Here is a 24,443-nt window from a genome sequence, read left to right as displayed (position 1 = left end):
AAGCGGCGCCATGCCAGGGGAGACGATCATACCAGCACCACAATGCCACGCATGGTGGTACACTTTGGACATCACTTTCTTGTTTTTCAGGCTCGCGCGTGTGGCATGACAAATGTACAGAAACTATATGACCACTTCTAAACGTGCGCAACGTGGTATCATATCTCCTTTCAAGATTGAATTTTTTAGCAAAGTTTGAAGGCATGGTCGCCAGGTGCCGAGCGCTAAGCTGTAGCCTAGAGTGGCAGCACTAGTGGAGCAGATCTCCAGCGCTTCCTGATGCGTTTTCTCTCTGTCAAGCACACTCCCGTCGCAAGCGACCACTACGAATTGGCGAATTCGGAAATAAATGTGGTTCTGAGAAGGACGGTGGCGTATATTTGTCCTTGGCCGACCTAACGTAAGGCGCATCGCTATAATTATGGCGGGAATTATTTGATGACGCCGGGGCGTAAGCGCCTTCAGAATGGCGAAACAAAGTTTCAAGGTTATTTTATGCCACAGAAGCGCACATATACTCCTGAATAACCTTCTTTTATAATGCGTCGTACGATGTATTTGAAATCATGTGCTTGTGCACTATTGAAACAGCTTCACAAACTTTTATTAGCAGTGCCAATAACGAAGTCCCATAAATTACTCTTCTCGCTGTTTTTCAGTTCTACCGCTCTAGAGAAAATATCTATGTCTTAAGAAGATCGTTCAAACTGGAAGATGAAAGCGGTGATAGTCCTAAATGTATATGGAACAAAAGGGTAGATGGAGACGTGTTCAAGCTTCAGGAAGCATACGTCGTAGGCCTCACTGTGTAAGTATCTCGATTGGCTCTTATACACAAAACATAGCAATAATAATAATTGCTGTTTATTACCCTAAAATAATCATATGAGTTGCGCATAGCGGAGCGCCTCGGAAATTTTGGCCATCCGGTGTTGTTCTACGTGAACTGATTTCCGCGCTACAGGGGCCTCTACTATTTCACCTCCACAGAAATGCTGCGCTTTGGCCGGGAATGAGTCTGCGCGACCTTCAGGTCCGCAGCCGAGGAGCTTGACTACTTATCCGCAACAGCGAAGTAAACAACAAACACAAGTTGTGAATTGGCTTCTACTTTTCTTTGCCAACCAATCCTTGTCTCGCATTACAACCGTGTGCTTAATTTCGCTTATTTTGTGTTTCCTACAGCGCAAATGGAGATCACAGCGTGTAGCCGGCAAGCGTGAAACCCTAGTAGGCTCAACATTTATTCTCGGCGAAGACTTTACTTGTCCTACAAACCCCAATCGCGTGCATACTACCTCAAAGGAATTAGAGTTAATAGCGCCCGTATTTTTAACGTCAAATACAAAAGTTCCTCCTTTATTTTCTACGTGGTGCCACAGACGAGCGCTTAAGAAAGCGCATGCTTCCAATTTCTAATAGCTACCTGGAAACCATGCGCCAAGTAGACGCGACAAAAGCCGGCGTAACGAAGAAAAACACCAAAAGACACCGCGTGCGCGCGCCTCTTCTCCCCACCGAAAACGCTGCCGCCACGCCACCCAAACTCCTCGCATCTATTGCCGAAGAATCCCGAGAATAATTAAGGAAGAAGGGGTGAGTAACTCTGTGGTTGTGCCACGGTCATGGAGATTTAGAAAAAGGTGCTGTCGCCTCCCCAACTTTGGCCAATTCGCGCGCCGACGACACTTCGAGAACCCAGGGCGAGCGTATATACACGTCAGACTCTGGAGTTTTGTGGACACGCAGCGCCACCTTTCAGCGCAGTTTTGGATATTGCAAAACCCGGCTCCCTTGCAGAATTTGCTGAGCTATCATGCAGGTGCAACTACAGCGTACGAAACAATGATAGAGCTAAATATCAGGTGCCTTTGCTTGTGCCGTCCCCTATCGAAGAGAGCGGCCAGGAGCCGTGTTTGCCTTTTAAGTGCCACCAACGGAAGTGGGGGGAACGCTTAAGCCCTCAATAGGGGCTACGTTCACGTCTCGAAAACCTTTTTTCTTTTGGTATGGCCACTTCGAACGGGCACCGCAAACGACCTTCAGAGCATCATTGGTCATCTTTGTCGGTTCACGGAGAGAGTGAAAGCACTGGTCGTCGACGGAAGAAGAAATGCCAGGCGGCGGGCAGACTCACCCTACCAGCCCGAGACACAGCACCGCTTTTTTACGGGGACTTACTCAGTGCTGGTGAATGTTTGTTAAAATGCGACCCCGATTCCTGTCAATTAAAGTTCATCATCATCATCATCAGCCTGACTACGTCCGATGCAGGACAAAGGCCTTTCCCATGTTCCGCCAGTTAACCCGGTCCTGTTCTTGCTGCTGCCAATTTATACCCGCAAACTTCTTAATCTCATCTGCCCACCTAACCTTCTGTCTCCCCCTAACCCGCTTGCCTTCTCTGGGAATCCAGTTAGTTACGCTTAACGACCAGCGGTTATCCTGTCTACGCACTACATGCCCGGCCCATGTCCATTTCTTCTTCTTGATATCAGCTATCACCTTAACCCCCGCTTGTTCCCTAATCCACTCTGCTGTCTTCTTGTCTCCTAAGGTTACACCTACAATTTTTCTTTCCATGCTCGCTGCGTCGTCCTCAATATATGCTGAACCCTCTTTGTAAGTCTCCAGGTTTCTGCTCCGTAGCTAAGTACCGGCAAGATACAGCTGTTATATACCTTCCTTTTGAGGGATAGTGGCAATCTACCTGTCATAATTTGAGAGTGCTTGCCGAGTGAGCTCCACCCCATTCTTATTCTTCTTGTTACTTCAATCTCGTGGTTCGGCCCTGCGGTTATTACCAGCCCTAAGTAGACATAGTCTTTTACAACTTGAAGTGCACTATTACCTATCTCGAAGCGCTGCTCTTTTCCGAGGTTGTTGTACATTACTTTCGTTTTCTGCAGACTAATTTTAAGACCCACTTTCCTGCTCTCCTTGTCTAACTCCGTAATCATGAGTTGCAATTCGTCCCCTGAGTTGCTCAGCAATGAAATATCATCGGTGAAGCGCAGGTTGCTAAGGTACTCTTCATTAACTCTTATCCCTAACTGTTCCCATTGTAGGCTTCTGAAAACTTCCCGTAAGCACGCGGTAAATAGCATTGGGGAGACTGTGTCGCCCTGCCTTACACCCTTCTTGATTATTCTGTTGCTTTCTTTATGACGCACTATGGTAGCAGTTGATCCCCTCTAGATTTCTTCCAGGATGTTTATATATATTTCATCGACGCCCTGATTCCGCAGTGTCTGCGTGACGGCTGATATTTCTACTGAATCAAACGCCTTCTCGTAATCTATGAATGCTATGTATAGTGGTTGGTTATATTCTGAGCATTTCTCTATTACCTGATTGATAGTATGAATGTGGTCGATTGTTGAGTAGCTTGTTCGAAATTCTGCTTGTTCCTTTGGTTGATTGAATTATAATGTTTTTTTTTACTCTGCTAGCAATTACTTTTGTAAATAGCTTGTATACTACAGAGAGCAAGCTAATCGGTCTGTAATTCTTCAAGTCCTTGTCATCTCCTTTCTTATGTATTAAGATGACGTTAGCGTTCTTCCAAGACTCTGGTACTCTTCCCGTCAGGAGACACATCGTAAACAAAGTGGCCAGTTTTTCTAACACAATCTGTCCTCCATCTCTCAGCAGATCTGATGTTACCTGATCCTCACCAGCAGCTTTGCCTCTTTGCATGCTCTCCAAAGCTTTTCTGAATTAAAGTTACTTTTGTTTAAACGTTCACAAGTGTTCGACCGTTAACTGGCTGAATAGCGGACGCTTTGACCCGTCAAATGTGAGCTGCGAGTCCAGCATAGTAAAGAAAGAGCTTCAACTGCCACTGGCGGCAAACTCAACGTCCGCCGGCAATAGGATACGTCGCCACGGCAAGACTCGTGGTTGAACCCAGACACGCGCTTATTGCAAGGATTTCATCGCCAAGGTGTTGAGCAGCTGACAGCAGAAGGGCAGCAACAAGGTGGGCTCATTGCATCTTTCAACGCTCAACGCGCAGCTTAGCACTATTTGTTTCACATACGTCCGCTCCGAGACAAAACGTGCAAGCAAGAATGAACCAGGATGGGCTGACGCATGAGTGTCCAAATGTCGCATGAGTGTCCACACCACAAGATGAAGCTTCCGCATCAAACATTCGGCCACAAAAAAAAAAACAACCCGATCGACGAGGGCTAAAGAAATGTATCAAACGAGCCGTGAAGAGCACTGCCGTAAACTAGATTCTGTTTGGAAAAACGTGGAGAGCGCTTTTCATGCTCTGTCACGCGCTAAGGGAGGACAGTTTACCGGCGCCCAATTGAAGCTTCGTGCAAGTTACGAGTGCTACGAGTATGCTACCGCAAGATACTCAGCCTTTCTAGAGAAGGCGAAGACGTCTGAAGCCAGGCACAAAATACGGCTCCGACAGGCAATCGATGAAGACCGTGAGGCGATCGTGAACGAAAAGTTACGAGAGGCTATGCCACAAGAACACGACAAGGCACATGAAACAGCATCGCAGTTCTCTCTATCGGCTCAGTCAAGAGCTTCCTCGCGATCACGAGGATCGGGCTCCTCCACGATTAGCCTGGCTGCTGTGCAGGCCTGCGCGCAAGGAGAGGCCGCCAAAGCAAGAGCTCAGTTTGGTCGTAAGGAGGCCGCAATGCGCTTAGAGAAGGCAAAAATTGAGGCTGATCTTGAGGTATTACAAAATAAAAAAAGGCAGCTGCTGCAGACGCGCAGGCGAGTGCACTTGAGGCAGCTGTAGAACAGGATAGCGGGGAGTGTGTGCGCCCACACCCACCTTTAGACCGGACACTACGGGTTTCGAGCTACATCACTGAGTAAGCCGCCATACGTGATTCCGAGCTTGCGTCTCTTCGGGCGCCTGTTGTTCATCCGAGAAGTCAGAGCTTGGAGCATGCCGAAGTAACCAACCACCTCACGGACTTGCATGACTATCATCAGCCGCCTGCGTACAAGCCAGCACCTAACAGTTCCAGCTCAGAGCTTGCCGGCATCCTTAAATTCCTGTGCCGCAAGGACCTTGTCTCTACAGAACTTACTAAGTTTGATGATCGACCTGAGAACTTTCGTGCTAGGAAGTCATCTTTCAAGAGCGCCATCAGAGATGTAGACCTTTCTGCGCTGAAAGAGCTCGACCTTCTGATCAAATGGCTTGGTCCTGAGTCATCGCATCAAGTCCGAAGGTTGAAATCTGTTCATGTGGATGACTTCTCGAACGGCTTAAACATCGTTTGGAAACGGCTTGTCGACACCTTCGGACGTCCCGAGGCAATTGAGGATGCGCTACTGAGGAGGTTGGAGGAATTCCTCAGAATATCGTACCAGAATAATGCCCAGTTCAATACCAGGCAAGCATGAGGAAAGATCCCAGCTTCATCCTGAAACCACAATATATCTAGCCTTGGATCACACAGCAAAAAGAAGAAATGACCACCAAGACCCCGCTTCAGAAGTCATCTGTGTCAGCAAGAAAAACAGACGTAGATCACGCCTTCGAGCAGGTTTAGGAAACCACTCCAAAGCAGGTACTTGAATCTAAGAGCTTCGAAAAGTGGTGCCCGCATCACAAGAAGCCTCATCCTTTTGCAAGGTGTCGCGTTTTTCGTGAAAGTACACTGGAAGAGCGGATGACCTTGCCTAAAGTGCACGAAATATGTCTAAGATGTTGTTTATCCTCAAACCACACGCAGTGGCAATGCAAGGCGGTCATATAATGCTACGTATGCAGCAGCGGTAATCATGCGACAGCGCTTCACCCATCAACTACGTGCTCAGAGTCGCCGAAGCCGATTGAACGCGATAAAAGCTCTGCTCAGAATTTGGATGAAACAGTCACGTCGACGCGTACCGAGGTAGCAAACGTGAACGACAACTACCGATCGTGCGCTAAAATCTGCCTCGTGGATGTGACTGATCAATCTCAGCCTGATAAGATAATAAGAGCATACGCGATACTCAATGAACAGAGTAATCGTTCTTTGGTTCGGCCAGAACTTCTCAAAGAATTCAGTGTGGAGGGCACACCTACCCAGTACACATTACGCACTTATTCTGGCAGTACTAAGGTTGTTGGTAGGATTGCAAACGGCTTCTTTGTGCGGAGCGTATCGGGCAATGTCAAGCTCTCCCTTCCGCCTCTTCTTGAGTGCGATGAGATTCCAGACAACAGGGAAGAAATTCCAACGCCAGGCGCAGCACGGAACTACCCGCACTTGAAGACCATTGCCACTCACATTCCACCTCTCGAAGAGGCAAGAATACTGCTCCTCCTCGGTCGAGACGTTCTCAGAGTCCACAAAGTTTGCCAGACCATTAACGGGCCGCTTGACGCTCCTTATGCACAGAGGCTCGATCTCGAATGGGTCATTGTCGGAAACGTCTGCATGGGTCGCACGCGTAAAACAGACACCATAAATGTGTTAAAAACACACATTCTTGGCAACGGAAGACCACCCGTTTTCACCCCATGTACAAAAGATTTCATGGTGATGGAAGTGCCGGTTCTCTACATTGCGGATAGGCATCAGGTCAAGAATGATTTCTTATTAATAACAGCGTCAGATGACACCTTGGCACCTAAACTGTTCGAGACAACGCGAGAAGACAACGAGCGTTCCCTGTCTATAGAAGACAGAGCCTTCCTCAATATTATGGATAGAGAATCATAAAAAGACAGGTCAAACAACTGGGTTGCCCCTCTACCTTTACGCTCACCAAGAAGACGGCTTCCGAATAACCGAGAACAGGCTCTCTCTCACCTGTACTCGCGGCGACGCACGTTGCGAAAAAACCCCGAGACAAAAAAGCGCTTCGTGCACTTCATGGAAGAACTGTTAGTCAGGGGTCATGCAGAGGAAGCTCCACCACTTAACATGAATGAAGAGGGCTGGTACCTACCCATATTCGGCGTTCACCATCCTCAAAAACCTGATCAAATCCACGTGGTGTTTGACTCCAGCGCTCAGCACGAAGGAGTGTCTCTGAATGGTGTCCTTCTCACCGGACCCGACCTGACACGCTATCTTGTGGGAATACTGATACGCTTCCGGCAGGATTCAGTGGCGATAACTGCTGACTTGAGCAGATGTTTTACAATTTTGTCGTTCGTGAAGATGATCAGAACTACCTAAGGTTCCTTTGGATTAAGGACAATGACATCTCCCGAGAAATCGTGGAATGCCGAATCAAGGTGCACGTTTTCGGCAACAGTCCTTCACCCGCGGTGGCAACATATGGGCTTCGGCGAACTTCTCAAGAGGCTGCTCAACAATTCGGTGAAGGTGCCAGGAGGTTCGTCGAGCTAGACTTCTACGTCGATGATGCACTCAAGTTTCTTTCATGTGAGTAAGACGCCATCAGTCTGTTGCAGAGAACGCAAAAAATGCTTTCTACAGCTAACATAAGGCTGCACAAGATTGCCTCAAATTGGCAGAATGTGCTGAATGCATTTGCTCCACAAGACCGTGCGCAGGGACTGAAAAGTCTTGAATTGAACAAAGACGCATCAAATATGCAGAGAAGCCTCGGTCTACTTTGGGATGTAGGCAACGACACCTTTGTCTTCAGAGCTCCTCTTGAAGACCAGCCCTATACACGGCGAGGGGTGCTGTCGAGCGTCAACAGTCTGTTTGACCAGCGGGGGTTCTTGGCACCTGTAACGGTTCAAGGAAAGCACCTGCTCCGTGACCTCGTGACAGAAGGTTATGACTGGGACAAGCCACTTTGGGATACAAAGAAACAAAGTTGGGATGAATGGAAGAATTCTCTACAAGCACTTCATTGCCTACGTGTGCGGAGAACTTATGTACCGCACTCAACTTCTGAAGCCGCCACTAGAGAAATTCACGTGTTCTCAGATGCGTCCACGAGTGCCATCGCCGCGGTAGCGTACCTACGGGTAATCGGCAAGCAGGGAAACAAACATGTCGGGTTTGTCATGGGAAAGGCGAAGCTCGTGCCGAAACCAGACCACACAATCCCAAGGCTGAAGTTGTGTGCAGTGGTCCTTGCAGTAGAAATGGCCGATGCCATACTACGGGAGTTGAACTTCCAGCCGAGTTCTGTCACATTTTACACAGGCAGCAAGGTAGTTCTGGTATACATACAAAATGAAACGCGAAGATTCTATGTGTATGTAGCTAACAGAGTTCAGCGCATACGTGCCAGTACACGTCCTGATCAGTGGAAGTACGTGTGTACGGAAGAAAATCCGGCAGACCACGCCACCAGACCAATTCCAGCAGTGCAGCTCGAGAAGAACTGGTTTTCAGGACCCGGCTTTCTTTCTCAACCTCAAGAGGAAGCATCATCATCATGTTTCAAGCTTATAGACCCTAATGAAGACAAAGAGGTACGCCCTGAGGTCCGCACCTTCGTGACGAAAACCAACCAGCGACAGCAACTAGAAGCTGAACGATGCAGCAAGTTTTCGAGCTGGAACTCACACACATGAGCTGTGGCTGGCATAATCCGGGTTGTCCGTCACGCGAAGAGTTCGCCACCAGAAGAAATGGATCTCGTGGAGCTGCTCTATCGAGCCAAGGTCATCATTATTCACTCTGTGCAGCAGGACGTATTCTCAGACGAGCTGCGGTGTATCCAGAGAGAAGAGCAAGTTCATAAGACAAGCTCGCTTCGAAAGCTTGACCCAATTATGGATACCCAGGGGCTAATCCGTCGCCATCAACCAACAGTGGCGTCTAACAAGCAGACACCAGACGGAGAGTGTGCCGTCTCTTCTCGAAGAGAACGGCCAGGAGCCGTGTTTGCCTTTCAAGTGCCGCCAACGGAAGTGGGGGGACCGCTTAAGCCCCAAATAGGGGCTACGTCCACGTCTTGAAAACCCTTTTTCTTTTTGTTATGACCACTTTAAAGGGGTGCCGCAAACGACCTCCAGAGCATCATCGGTCATCTTCTCTGTCGACTCACGGGGAGAGTGAAAGCACCGGTTGTCGACGGAAGAAGAAATGCCAGGCGGCGGGCAGACTCACCCTACCAGCTCGAGCAACAGCACCGGTTTTTTACGGGGACTTTCTGAAAGCTCGTGAATGTGTGTTGAAACGTGACTCCAATTCCTGTTAATTAAAGTTACTTTTGTTTAAATGTTCACGAGTGTTCGACCGTTAACTGGCTGGATAGCGGACGCTTTGACCAGTCAAATGCGAGCTGCGAGACTAGCATATTGCTTATTAAACACTTAGAAAAAGAGGTACGCATTTCTATCCGCTATTCGTAAGTGTTACATAAGCATCGTGAAGTGCTTGCTGGCTCACTTGCCAGAACGACGGCGAAAACAAAAGCAGACAAAACAGCTCCGCCCTGTACCATGACCTCAGTCGATACTACTGTTGCGTTGTGAAATGCTGCAGATGTAAAGACCAGTTTTACTTATTTCCGACGATTTTGAAGAGCAGAGTGGCGAGAGCGCTGGACACGGGCCGTCACGAACGTGTTGGGTGAGTGGATTACTCGCGTTCTTCACAGCCGTTCACATGAGGAAGTGTGATAATGTAGGTCTCCTGCTATTGTTTTGAGTAGCTGTGACAGAGACTCGTAGTAACTTTCATAATGTACCATAACAGAGCATCTGACCGGGTGCGCGTAAAGAACCCCAGGAGGTCTAAATTTCTGTAGTCCCCACTAAAGCGTCTTCCATAATCACAAGGTGGTTTTGGGACGTTAAACCCAACATATAAGGGCATCTGACCGCGGTGCGCGCCGTGCAGCTGCAGGCAAGTGTCGCGCGCGATAAACGTCGAACACGCCGCGACCACCAATAACCTCAAGTTGCAAGGCCTTGCGCTTGAGAGCTTTTATGCCTCTGAGTTCCTGCCTTAACTAGGAAATGCGAAGAAGTACGTCATAGAGGTAAATCGCAAAATAATTATGACCACAACAATTTTTTGTTCTTGGTCACCACAATAGCCAGAGCTGCCTTTTTCGTACACCCAGAAGTGGACGCGCATGTATCCCCTTCATTTCCGATGGAGGCGGAAATGTTGTAGGCCCGTGTGCTCAGATTTGGGTGCATGTTAAAGAACCCCAGGTGGTCTAAATTTCCGGAGCCCTCCACTACGGCGTCTCTCATAATCATAGAGTGGTTTTGGGACGTTAAACCCCACATATCGATCGATCGATCGATCGATCGATCGATCGAGCATGTATCCCCTTTCGCAATACTGTCATGGGGTCGTGACGTGGACAAAGGAAGCAGACTGCAGCTCGAATAATACACTGTTTATTTGGGTGAACTAGTGCCCAGTAATCGGAAAGTCGGATTACAGTAGCAGCACTGCACTGATAGTGGCGAACGGAGCGTTGGCCGTCGATCAACTGACAAGCAGCGGAGCGTGTAGGCGTTTATACTTTTGCCAATAAATATTCTAGCGTTATCGCTAGTGGTGACGTAGGTTTCAGAATAACCTGTAATGTTGACGAAGTGGCCGTAATCTTAACAAAACGATCTACTACAGCCTCAAAGCTTCTCAAATATCATAGGCGCGGTTCGCGCTGAACGTAGTGTAACGTGGCGATAACGAAACTTGAGGAAAGAAACGTGCCATTGCCCCCCCCCCCCCTCTGAAAAAGGGATCGTCCCGATGCTTTAACAAAAAACGAAGGTACATTAATAAACACAATAAACAATAAGTACAAGGGATAAAGCACAGCAACAACAACAAAACACAGTCCGCAAGTTCGCGCATGAAATGGCTTGAGGAGTATGACGTCGTTGACATCTTGTCGAGCACGGCACCGTTGAGAGTTTGTAATGCCTTCGGGAACAACCTCGTACTATAGTGGGCTGAGACGTCGAATTACTCTGTATTGTCTGAAGTACCATCGCAGAAGTTTTTCACTGAGACCACGTCGGCGTATCGGCGTCCATACCCAGACACGGTCCCCGGGCTGGTACTCCACGAAGCTTCGTCGAAGATTGTAACGATGGCTGTCGATCGCCTGCTGATTCTTGATGACCAGGCGAGCGAGTTGACGAGCTTCTTCAGTGTGCTGAAGGTAGACAGGGACGTCGAGGTTCTCTTCGTCAGCGACGTTTGGAAGCATAGGGTCAAGCGTCGTTGCAGGGCTGCTTCCATAGACCAACTTTACGGCGTGATCTGCGTCGTTTCTTGAACGGCCGTATAGCACGCGAAGGTCACGTACAGAAGAATTTTATCCCACGTCTTGCGCTCGACGTCGACGTACATGACCATCATATTAGCGATAGTCTTATTAAGACATTCAGTAAGGCCGTTGGTCTGTGGACGTTAGGGATTGGTCCGGCGGTGACTTGTGTGGCTGTACCTCATGGTCGCCTAAGTTAGGTCCACCGTAAAGGTCATATTTCTGTGAGTAAAGGGTCCGTGACGCCGGACGATGTTCTCGAAGAAGAACCTTGCTACCTGAGAGGCACTGCCTTTGGGCAGGGCCTTTGTCTCGGCGTAGCGTGTGAAGTAGTCAGTACCTACGACGATCTATTCGTTCCCGGAATTCGACGTCGAGAACGGCCCCAGTAAGTCCATGCTGATTCGCTGGAATGGCCGGCGAGTTGGCTCGATGGGCTGGAGATGTACAGCTGGCCTAGTCAGTTGTGTCTTTCATCACTGGAGTCGCGGTCAGTACCTGCGACGATCTATTCGTTTCCGGAATTCGACGTTGGGAACGGCCCCAGGAAGTCCATGCTGATTTGCTGGAACGGCCGGTGAGGTGGCTCGATGGGCTGGAGATGTCCGGCTGTCCTAGTCGGTAGTGTCTTTCATTATTGAAGTCGTGGCAGGTCCTTACGTAACGAGTGACGTCCGCGGCAGGTCGTGGCCAGTAGTACTTTTTCTCTATTCTTGCGAGCGTACGGGAAACACCAAGGTGTCCAGCCGCCGGGTCGTCGTGTAGAGCTTCAAGTACCTCTGGTGTTACTGCTGAAGGAACCACGAGAACCACGGCTGAAATGCGGTCGGCAAAGAAATGAAGTTCTTTCAGAGATTCGCAAGAAGAACTACTCCAGCCCTCTCTTGAAAACATTTGGAACAGTCGTGCTGTTACACTCAAGGTATTTCACAAGGCTTCTGAGTTCCGGATAAGCTCGCTGTTGCTCGGCGAAGTAGTCGGCAGTTATCGTTCATAAGAAGCTGTCCTTATCCAGGTCATATGGCAGCGGTGGTTCGACGGGGGCACCAGGCAAGCAGTCGGCGTCAGAGTGTTTTCTTCCAGACTTGTAAACGACGGTCACTTCGAATTTTCGAAGTCTGAGGCTCCACCATGTGAGGTCACCCGAAGGGTCTTTCAAGTTAGCTAGCCAACACAAGGTGGCTCACAACATTGAAAGGCCTGCCGCACAGGTAGGGGCGAAACTTCGACACTGCTCAGACGATGGCAAGACACTCCTTTTCTGTTGTGGAATAGTTTGCTTTGGCTTTGGACAGCGACCGGCTAGCATAACTGATGACCTTTTCCACGTCACCAGTCTCGCACAAGGACAGCGCCAAGTACTACGCTGCTTGCACCATTGTGTACTTCTGTTGCGGCGTATTCGTTGAGTGTGCCTTGAGGCGTCGTTTAAATTCCTAAAATGCTTCCTGTTGTACCACTTCCTACCTGAATTGGACATTGCCTTTCGTGAGGGGAGTTAGCGGCTCGGCGATCTGCGAAAAACGTTTGACGAAACGCCTGTAATAGGCGCACAAACCGAGGAATTGGCGTACAGCCTTCTTGTCAGTGGACTGCGGGAAATGAGCGATGGCGGCTGTTTTTCGTGGGTTGGGATGGACTCCTGACTTGCTAATGACGTGTCCTTGAAACAAAAGCTCCTCGTGCGCGAAGCGGCACTTTTCTGGCTTCAGAGTTAGTCCAGAGGTGTTGATAGCTTGAAGCACCCCCACGACGTCATCCAAGTGAGCGAGGCAAGTCTGCCATTTCAATCCAGCCAGCACGGTGTCCATAAAGTGCTGGAACGTCGCAGGTGCCAAGCAATGACCAAAATGGCATAACGTTAAACTCAAACAGGCTGTTTGGTGTGATAAAAGCCGTCCTCTCTCGATCCCTCTCATCAACCACGACTTGCCAATAGCGCGTTTTGAGGTCCATCGAAGAAAAGTACTTCGCGTTGTGAAGTCGGTTCAGGGCGTCGTCTATACGTAGAAGAGAATACACATTCTTCTTTGTGATTTTGTTCAGGTGGTGGTAATCGATGCAAAAACGTAGGGTCCCGTCTTTCTTCTTAACTTATAGCACGGGTGATGCCCACGGACTCTTGAACGGCTGAATGATGTCGTCGCGTAGCATATCGTGGAACCGTTTCTTGATGGCGTAGCGTTCGCACGTCGAGACTCAGTGCAGTCTTTGTCGAACTGGTCGGGCACTCTCTTCTGTTGGGATTCACTGTTTCGCGACTGAGGTTTGTTGGCGAGACGCAGTTCTTGAATCGCAAGAGGAGGAACTTGAGCTGCTCTTGCTTGCACTTGGAAATGCTTAGGTTGACATCGAATTCTGGTTCGAGACCTCCGTTCGTCGAAGCAGCATTGGAAGCATCGAAAAGAGAATATGAATTGCTGGCTTCCACGAATTCATAGATGTAGGCGACCGTCGTATAACGGTTTATGTGCCTGTAATCGTGACAAGTTGGTCAGCACCACCTTTGCTTTGCTTTCACGCAGCTCAGCTATGCCTCTTGCGACGCAAACCTGACGGTTTAGAAGAAGCTCCAAATCACACTCGATGATGTGTTCAAGGTTTTCGGCTTTTTCGGTGCCAACGAAAATGACGACACTGGAGAAAGGCGGCCGGGTGACTTGTTCTTCTAGCACAACCAATGCGTGATTGCTTGGCGTTGTAAAGGTCGGCAGCGTGTTTTCTGGGGTTAGTGTGATTGACCCAGACCTCAGGTCAATGACAGTGCCGTGTTAACTTAGAAAGTCTTTTCGAAGTATGACATCCCTGGAGCGATTTCGTAAGATTACAAAGGTCGCAAGTTAAGTCTGGTTATTGATGGTGACCATAGCTGTGCAGACTCCAGTCGGCGTTATTTAGTGGCCTCCACCAGTCCGGATTTCCGGGTCCTGCCATGCAGTCCTCACTTTTTTCAGCTTCATCGCGAAAGACCCAGTGAAGACGGAATAGTCTGCTCCAATATCGACAAGAGCAGTGACGAAGTGGCCATCAAATATTACATCGAGGTCACCAGTTTTTCGTCGTGCGTTGCGGTTGGGTCGTGGCGTTGGATCACGGCAACGTATATTTGTTCCGCTGCTTCCACTTTGCATCGTGACGTCTTCTTCAGGCTCCGAACGTTCGACGTCATGACCCGTTTTGTCATGCGGTGGGTGCTTTCGATTTCGTGGCGTCGTCGTCGTGGTGGCTGCGGAGGATCTTCGGTAGCTTGTCGTACAGCGACCGCATTTCCATCGGTTGCTGCCCTTAGTTTTCCGAGTAAGGGCTCGGAGACGGGCCCCGATTACGGCATGTGTGCTGCCCGCGGTGCGGTGGGGCATAGCGGCCTGGCGACGGTGAATGATAGGGTCGTCGGGGGGTCGACTGCGCGCCCGCAAGGTAGTCGACGTTGTCATATGGTCGTTCACCCCGTTGTGGACACGGCGCGTTGATGTCGAAACCCCGTCGACCCATCTGTCGGTACTGGCAATAGCGGTAGGTGTGCCCGGCCACTTTGCAGTGGTAGCAGAGTAGGTGGTTGTCAGACGCACGCCAAACGTCGGTTTTACTCGGCGCGCTGCGCTGGCCCGCTGGCGAACAGTAAGACGTAGGTGGTGGTGGTGACGACTGGTGATGGAAGTGCAATAGGGTGGCGTCTTGGCGAGGGCCTGGATGAGGGGCGTGCCGGCAGGCTGCGCATAGTTTACCGCTTACGTCTGAGATTGCGGTGCTGCGACAACCACAAGCGATTGCCCGACTTCTTCGCGAACAATGTCGATGATCGAGTCCACTTGAGGCTGCGCTGAGGGTAACAGCTTGCGCAGCTCCTCCTGAGAGATCGCTCGGATAGTCTCGCGCAGGCCGTCAGAGCAGAGCTCTTGCGTTTCTGCGTACTTGGGCGTAGAGCGGCGATTGAATTGTCGGGTGCGCATCTTCAGCGTCTTTTCAATCGTTGTCGCTTCGGAGATGAATGCCTCGACAGTGCACGGTGGGTTTTGCATCATACCCGTGAACCGCTCCTGCTTTACTTCTCGCATGAGGAAGTGAACTTTTCTGTCTTAAGGCACATTGGGGTAGGCGTGCCGGAAGAGTTTGGTCATCGCTTCCACAAAGAGCGTCACGTTTTTTATTGGAATCAGCGAATGGGTTTCAGGAAACACTTCGGCTCTCTCCTTGCATATGATACTCGTGAATGTAGCTAGGATCTTTGCGCAGAATGTGTCCCATGTTGTCAGGGTATGTTCCTGGTTCTCAAACCAAGTACGAGTGGCATCTTGTAAGGTAAAGTACGCATAACGAAGCTTATCTTCGCTGGTCCAGGCATGAAAAATGTCCACTCGGTTGTATAGCTCCAGCCAACTTTTCAGGTCTTCAACGCCTGAACCATGGAAGGTCGGTAGCTCCTTGGTTGGCCTGAAAAGAATCGGTGCAGACTGCACAGGGTCTGTCATCGTTGCTGCGGCTGTGGTCAGGGTCTTGGTCGGCCGGGTCTTCTCAGGTAGAGGGTCAAATTCTAGCGGTAGACCTTATTTCCTGCAGCTTGTTCGCTGCTCGGGGTTGTTGTCGATGTCTTCACGACTGGCGCTGGCTTCACAGTTTGACGGGGGCGTCCGGTACATGGAAGGAGCAGAACCTCCAACAGATGTCACGGGGTCATGACGTGGACGAAGGGAGCAGACTTCAGGTCAGATAATGCACTGTTCATTTGGGCGAAATTGTGCCCAGTAAACGGAAAGTTGTGTTACAGTAGCAGTCTTGCACTGATAGCGGCGAAAGGAGCGTCGGCCGTTGATAAACTGACAAGCAGCGAAGTGTGTCAGCATTTATACCTTTGCCAACGATTATTCTAGTGTTATCACTAGCGGTGACGTAGGTTCCAGAATAATCTTTAATGTTGTGAAGTGGGCGTGATCCTAATAGTACAATCCACTACAGCCTCGAAGCTTCTCAAACATCGTAGTCACGGTTTGCGCGGAACGTAGTGTAAAGGGGCGATAACAAAACTTGAGTAAAGGATCGTGGCAATATTACGGATGGCAACCGTCCAAATAATATCCTAACATGTGTGATAAAACAGTTCAAGACACAGAAAGCGAGATGTTGATGAAGAATGCAACTGCAAAGGCGAATTTCGCCAGGGTTGTTTGTGCCGGATAAGCGACCTTCATACAATTGATCGTAAGATATATTGCTCGTGTGTGCACTTCATAGCTTTGGCATGATGTGTATGCCCACGTTTAACACATTCAGACGTTACAGAACGAACGTTGGAGTGCTTGCCTCGAAGTCGATGTCATGCGATGCTCGCTTGCGCTCAAAACGCCAGTTGCAGTTCGCCGAAATAACTGAGTCATATTTTGTATTGTACCCGCAGTTCGTTTTTATGAGATTATTTCTTTTCTGAAGTGAGGTTGGATTAAAGGAAGTAGCTTGCCAGGTCCTTGGTTGTCAGAAAACCATGCCTTAATACTAACGAAAGAGGCGGGTATGTTTGCTTGTGGACGTCTCGCGCTTCCCACAACCCACTTACGACCGGCGCGTTGACGGCAGTGCTGGTGGTGTCGTTTTTCGCAGCGCCGCCTGGGCAGGGTCTGAGGTCTATAGGCAGCCGACGGAGGAAGGCGAAGGTACAGATAGAGAATATGAAGAGAGCTTTATGCCATCAGTCAATTGCTCGTCTAACATTGACGAAGCAAGAGATTACGTGTGTTTACCACCAGCCGTGGAAGGTTTGTCTTAGATGCAAAGGATGAAGAAGTATGTTTTCCTCCAGCTTGTGAAGCCTTGACCTGATTGTCGTAATCATATTGCCCGTTACAAAAAGCAGTGTGCGGCTTTAGTACCGTTACACATATGTAAAGCATACGATAGTGTAGACTATCCTAACTTGATTAATCAGCTATGGTGTCATGGGCTTCCACCCTATGTAGTGGCATGGATGACGGAATTTTTAAGTGGAAGAGAATTCTATTGTCGTCAAGCTGGGTTCTCTTCCTGTGAGGTGTACCTCAGGGGTCAGAACTTTCCACGGTATTATTCAACATATTGCTTAGTACCATCCCCATTCAGCCATATGTGAAGCCCCATGTTTATGCCAGTGACATTGCTTTCATTGCTATGGCACATTGCATCCCCCATCTTCACACAATCTTGCAAGCATAACGAAATGAAATAGAACATTGGCTGCATAGAGTGATGTTGCACCTGAATACCAATAAATGGCTATTCTCGTTTTTCCTGCCAAAGATCGTGTGCACATATCTAATAATTATAAGCTCCAAGATATCCCACAAGTACAATCTTTGAAATACCTTGGGGATATGTATAACAAACATCTCAATGGGCACCCTCACATTAAATACATCGCGACGAAAGCAGTACGCGCAATGGGCGTATTGCGGAGGTTGAGCAATTGTAGATCAGGTATGAGAAGAAAGGCATTTTTGATGATATATAAAATATATGTCCAACCTGTGTTAGAGGTTGGTTCCGTTCGTTCTTTTGGTGCATGTGAATTTACTGCAATTAAGAGGAAACGAGTAGTTATCTTTATTGCACTGTCGCCGTTTCCATTTATATAGGTAAAGCACACTAGCACCACCTCTTCAAAGACTGGGCTCGCAATTATCAGAATCTGATCTTCTTTCATTTGGAGCCTCTACACTGGGCTTCAGCCACAGCAATGTTTTATTCGCCGTTCAGGAATACATCACTGCGACTAAACAATTTTCTTGCTAAATTATGGTCTCACTATTTTTCTTTTCCTTTATTGTTTTCGGCAAATTCGAAATGGGCATCTAAAATGATAACTAAATGACTACAGTTTTTTTAGGAATGAAGAAATTCTGAAAGTATCGGGCAAATTTACCTTATAAGCGACCAATCCCCTCCTTTTGGGTACGAGCCATTTGCAGAGAAAAACAACAACCACAACCTGACTGATAGAAGAAGAGATTATGCATGGTTTTGCGTCAGCGATCGAAGAAGTGACCTGCAGTAGCAGCGCTAGAGTGCTTAGTGTGTTTATGGTCAAGAAGTTTTGTTACGGAGGTATGGTCAGTTGACGACGCGACAGATTGCCGAAAGAAAAACCTAGGACGCAGCGGAACGACAACCGGGGCAGGATTTTGGAGTGAGCGTTTTAAAGAAAAGAAGCATTCAAGCTTCGCTACAAGAACTTCTGACTGAATTCATTTGACGAACATTTAAGCCTATAGGTGTCTTGGTTAGTTATTGCGAGAAATTGCATTGTAGCGCGTATTCTCGCTGGTGCCCGTTGTTTAGAACGTGTCGGAGTTCCATGCAGATTGTATCATTGCCGATTGTGCATGTTTGTATTTTGTTTGTTCTGCTGTATCCGAGACTATGTTTTTGTTTTGTTATGAACCCCTGGCGATGCCTCGTTTTTTGGATCATAGTCGGAGTTCGCTAGCATACTCAAAGGGCTAACTACAGATTGTCGGCTCCTTCGTTGTGCGTTCGGAGGGGTGAACACGTCAGCCCCTGGAATCACCGCGGTGATCAGCCCCTTAATTAATGGGTGTTGTGACGATTGTTAGTGCACAGTGTGTTCAAGGTAAGGAGAAGAAGCCTCGAGTTTGATAGTGCTATCAAAACAAGTTTTTTGACGCTGCACGCATTTTCATTACCGAATGTATAAAGTGTAGAGGTAGACAGAGTTGGGCAGTTATTTTGAGCCAACAGCTGGGCTTGATTAGAGAGGCGGCATGTGCCTTGAGAAGTTGGTTGCTTTTGGTGAAAAGATGGGTCTTTTTGCTGCCGAGCTACGAAAGTGGCTTAACCAGAAGGAAAAATGGGAAAATCTAGAGTGAAAGAAGAAAAAGGTAGCTAGGTTGGAAAGTGAAAGGTTGGCGGTTGAAATAGCCAAAACAGAAAAAAAAACACCTGAGCTTGAGAGAGATGAATTCCAGCTGAGACGGCGAAAGAAGAAAGAGCGCAGCAATTGAAATTGGAGCTGGAGAACGAAAAGCTGGTGGATGAGAGGGCGAAGAAAGAAAGAGGCGCAAGGGGCCATGCAAGCTAAAATGGCTGAGAGAGAAAGGCAGAGGAAGCACGAGATATAACTCGTACGGCTCCGTTCGCTGCGACGATGTGAAAACCCCATCCAGGCTAGAGTTGACTAGCGAAAGGGAAGATAATAGCGTTAGCTTGAACCGCTCCTAGCGGTAGAAGAGAGGAAGGGCTACCTTGATGCGTTACTTCGCAGATTTGGGGTGATTGCTAGGAGGCAGAATTAGCCAGAGCATCAATGGGAAACTGATTTGACTACTTGCTTAAGTGGCGAAGCGCTCAGTGTATACAAAAGTCTGACAGCGACCACTGCGGCCAACTATACGGAACTGAAAGCTGCTCTGCTGAAGCTATTCAGATGTACTGTGGAAAGATTTCAAAACAGATTTCGAAAGGGGAAAGCTAGGTGATGGTGAGACCACTAAAGACCCTTTGTAAATACGCCACATGACGGTGAGCTTTACGTCAGTTTCGTTTCGCAAACAAGCGTGGGATAGGTAACGCCATCATGAGGGCATAGAAAGCGAACCGTCAAATGCGTGAGTGCTGCGATGTTTGTGTTGGCGGCTAGTTTTCCGTCTTATCCACTGCAATCGCACCGCTTTCTAGCTTGAACGAGCTCCTAGTACTCTGCGATAAGTTTTCTGAGCTGCTTCCGCTGCACAATGAGCAATAATTTGTACCCTTCAACGGGTTGGACGAGCGGCTTGGTTTGTTATGACTGGCGATGCATGGACCCGGCCTCCAAGAAACTCTTATCAACGTGCCCTCCCGACGCGGTCCGCGTCCTGCAGGAACGCAAGAGGTGTCTGTGTGCACTGCAAGAAACGCGCATCAGCGTCGCTGAGACACACAGCCTGCGTCGTCTGCTGCGGTGCCCTCACAATAGCGGCAGACTGTAGTTCACGTCCGCGGTGCTCGGGGCGCCCTTTTCCGAAAAGTGCACCCCTAGCGTCCTTTCAGTTCAGTTCAGACTGGAACGATGGACGGACGTGTTTTTTGAGCGCTCCCAATCGACTGCTCAGATAGGTGGTTTTGCATGTTTTAAGCTTGCCTTTATAATTATTAAGGAAGCAGTTAAAATCTTTGTAGCACATATTACATTGTACGGCTTTTCGGGGGTCAGTCACCAGGTATTTACTAGTATGTGTGTTTGCGTGTGGGTTCAATTCTTTGCGTCTCTTGCCACCCCGTGGGGGAGGTGCACGAATTATGAACACGCAAATTTTTGTAGTAGAGCTCAGACCTTCTCTTTTTCGTAGGGCAGGGATCATGTTTTGTAATCAAGTGAGACAAGTCATAAGTACAATTGGTGTCATCAAGACATGGTTAAAAAGGCTGTAAAGTGTTCAGGATGCGGGGTGGGTTTGAAAACTGACCCAAGTGCAGAACGAATAGAGAGGAGGCTCACGCGAAGTGTAGGAAATTTGAGGTCGAGAGTAAAAATAAAGAAAATGATGGTTGCCCAGAGTGAACTTGTGATGAAAATCACCGAGCAGGAGACTGCATTGGCGACATAGCAAGACAAAACAAAGCATTGGGAGAAAGGCTGAAGTCCACCGAGGAAGCACTAGCCAAGGTGAACAAAAGAGCGGCCGACGGAGAGAACAGTAGGGTACCGCCAACCAGAACGGCGGAGAAGAAACAGCAAACAAGTTTGAAAAAAAATTGCCCGCAGCTTCCCTCGGGGGAACACTGAGGAGGATGCGGAGCATATAATTGGTTAACGGGGTATTAAAGTGCGACTTACTTGGGTCGATGGCTAAACTGGTTAACGTGGTTGGGAAATGGGGTGTTAAATTGCGACTTACTTGGGTCGCTGGCTAAATTGGTTAACGTGGTTGTAGGAGGGGTGTTAAATGAGTGAACACGTACGACACGTATGCGAAAGGGCGGTGTTTATTTATTGCGACGAACTTTGGGCACGATGGCTTTTAGATGCCACTTTGGCCGGTGCTGGTCGAAGGGACGTCGATCATTGCGACCTCGGACGTCGACGCGCCGTACAAACCAACCGACGAGCGGCAACTGAGTGAGCGAGCACCGACCTTGAGTATATATACAGCGCGACGGCGCATGCACTGTCAGCTGTCGAATGTTCGAGAAGGGGGAGAAGCGCAACGGCGCATGCGCGCGCGTCAGCTGCTGATGTTTTCGAAGCGCGACGGCGCATGCGCGCGCGTCAGCTGCCGATGTTCTCGAAGCGTGACGGCGCATGCGCGCTACATTATACAGCTAGCGAATGTTCGTGAAGAGGAGAAGCGCACGCGGTGTGTAGAGGAGGAAGGGTGCACAGATGGTGGAGGAGTGAAGCGCGCGCGGTGTGTAGAGGAGGAAGGGATGCACAGATGGTGGAAGAAGGAGGAGGAAGCTTGCGGACGGCGCCGCACTACAAGCCTCGAGTATTAGATGCTCCGCATCTAAAACAGATTCAGCCGGTTCAATTGTAGCAAGGCCCAGCTTCAGCGAAGTAGTGGTGGAGCTGGCAGGGGACAAAGCAGCCGGCGCCAGAGGTGGAAGTGACCCCCAGGAGCAGGACGCTCCAGCTGAAAAGTCACAGCATGTGATAATCGCTGGGGACTCGAATTTAAATCAATGCGCAGAAGCAATCAAATAGAGGGTAAGGGGTGACAAAAGGGTTGCAGTAGGGATGTTCCCAGGACGCAAGCTGGAAGCATTCATGAGGCAAGCGAGCGCAAAACTCAAACCTACAGCTGATAGACGAAACCTCGTGATAATTTCAGGCGGTTTAAGCGATGTTTTAAATGAAGAAATGACAGGGCTAGTGACCACACTGGCGAAATGGGTTGATTACATGCGCGTCACTTCTCAGGTACAGGTAGTGATATGCACGATACTGGTGGTACCGGTGCATGACGGCAACCTGCAAAGAGTGGTTGTCAACGCACCGAGAGATATGACGGATGAGTCGAGACAAAGGCTTTGAGGTGGTGCAAATAAACAGAGAAGTGCATAGGTGGAAGAACGGCTATTTGGGCTAGTTGGTTGGTGGGTGGGTGGGCATAGCTGGGTGGTTTTCAACGAGACGGGATTCATTACGATGGGCGGCTAGGTCATGAGGTGGGTCGGCTACTTGCAGGACGTGCAGTAGCTTTTTTGGGAGGCACGCGGGCCCTTCGGGGTGCAGCATTGCTAGTAACGAGAAAAACAATCAGGGAGACTCTTTGACAGGTGGCATGGACAGATACGATTCCAAAGTGGCAGCACTATCTAAGATAGGTAGAGTCCGGGGCAGAAATACACGTAGCCACGAGCGCCGAGCCAATTCAGACATAGGGTGTATTAACATGCAGAGTGGTAGGAACAGGCTGAAGTGGGAAGAGATAGAAGAACACCTAAGAGAAGAGAGGCCTATGGTATCCGATTTTGTAGAAACACATCTCAGGGACATGGAACAACCTTCGAACAATCCGGACTACGCGTGGGAATATTGTAATAGAACAGAAGGCAGCAGAAAGGGGGGTGGTATTGGGGCATTCATTCATAAAAGCACAGACTGGCAAAGGGTCAAGCAGGAGTGCAAGGAACATTTATGGCTGAAAGGGAAAGTGGCAGGTCAAATGACATTCCTTGGTTTCGTGTACTTGTGGACGGGAGCAAAGGCCAGAGAGGAAAACCAGGCAATGGTACGGTGTATATCAAAGGACATGAAGGTAAAAGGAAGAGAGTGCGAGATAACTATAATAGGAGACATGAATACTCACATAGAAGATATAGATGGGTATACCGACCCAACAGGCAAAATGTTCATGGGTATGCGTGAAAGGCATGATTTGATCATTTGCAACAGTATCGAGAAGTGTGAAGGGCAAATAACCTGGGAGGTAAGAATGCAGCAGTCGATGATAGATTACGCACTGATATCACATAGTATATATGATAGGCTCGGGGGAATGCGCATAGATGAATGTGGCTCCGGAAGTCTGGGTTGTGGTCATAAACGTATCAAGCTAAGTTCTCGAAGAGCAGTGAAAGAGGGAAGGAGACAAGATGAGCAACTACAGAAAAATTTTTCTTCAGAAAGGCAAATAGAAATAGCTACTGAACAAATTGAGAAAGTAATCACTGAGGATAATAAAACAGGGTGGACATAAACGCTTATAATTAGACTGCTTCAGCTAGGGCTTGCTAAGGCATGTGACAAGTCACACCGGAAAAGAAGACACAAACGCAAGAGTTGGTGGAATGAGGAATTAAGAGAGCCATAGCGAAACGTCAGGAATCCTCTAGGGAACACAGACATGCTAAACAGTGGGGTGAACCGACAGATGATGTTGAAAGAAAATGGGAAATCTTTATAAGCTGTAAAAGAAATGCATCCTTTCTGATCAACGAAAACATTAGAAGAAAGGGAGCTCAGTGGCTGGCAGAAGTACATAAAAAGATAGAAAGGCCGCTGGAAAATGTTGGAACCTTCTAAACTCCCTAAGAAATTAGACAAGCCTAGAGCAGAGGTTTATAACTACAACACGAGTTGCTACGCTCGAAGGGGACGAAGCTAATGAATGTATAAGATCAAGGTTGGCACAAAAATTTCAACAAAAAAACACTTTGTGCACCATAATAGACAAGGGTGAATCAAGTGGCGCAACTGCTCAATTTCTACAACGAGAGTGGAAAGGGCTGAGAAGGGTGTTAGTAGTACATCAACAGGCCAAGATGGCATTTCAATTATGCTGATAAAAAAATCAGGTTCGAAGTCTATCTAAGCAGGCTTGAGAGAGGCTGTGAGCAAAGTAATAATCGATGGTGAATTTTCCGATGGATGGACTTAGCAGGATGAGCATTATCTATAAAGCAAAGGGGGACAAAGCTGACAAACAACTGCTGTCCTATAACAGTGACATCAGTGATCTACAGGCTGGCGGTGACTGCAAGCATGGATAAAGGATGAGGGGGTGCTGGGGGAACTACAGAATGGGTTTTGGAAACACAGGAGGTTGGAAGACAATCTGTTCTCATTGACGCAGTGCATCGAAATAGCTGAAAAGGAACACAGGCCCCAGTGGCTAGCATTTTTTGATATCAGCAGAGCGTACGATAGCGTGGTTCAAGAGGACTTGTGGGGAATACCGGACACATTAGGTGCAGAAGGTGGAGTCACTGATCTTTTAAATGCTGTGTATAAAGGTAACAAGTCAGTTATAAAGTGGAAAAAAGGTATTCAAGCTTGCAGAGGTAAATCGAGGGTTTAGGCAGGGGTGTCCTCTGTCACCCTTGTTATT

At 48.5% G+C, this 24,443-nt stretch overlaps 1 protein-coding gene across 6 annotated transcripts in view; it reads left to right on the top strand.

Annotated features, from left to right (window-relative positions):
- The window catches only part of LOC142796415 (uncharacterized), a 157,212-nt gene that overhangs the window by 25,174 nt on the left and 107,595 nt on the right, over nt 1-24,443 (top strand). For all 6 annotated transcript variants that reach the window (XR_012893826.1, XM_075886951.1, XM_075886928.1 and 3 more), the window contains exon 2: nt 660-808. Coding sequence is in view for 5 of the 6 variants with exons in the window: in XM_075886951.1 (XP_075743066.1) it covers nt 660-808 (149 nt within the window). In the remaining variant the exon portion in view is untranslated. The remainder of the gene's footprint in view (nt 1-659; nt 809-24,443) is intronic.

This window comes from Rhipicephalus microplus, chromosome 1, assembly GCF_043290135.1.
Source record: "Rhipicephalus microplus isolate Deutch F79 chromosome 1, USDA_Rmic, whole genome shotgun sequence".
Lineage (NCBI taxonomy): Eukaryota > Metazoa > Arthropoda > Arachnida > Ixodida > Ixodidae > Rhipicephalus > Rhipicephalus microplus.
The sequence above is the reverse complement of the archived record's forward strand: the minus strand, read 5'-3'. Positions and strand labels throughout refer to the sequence as shown.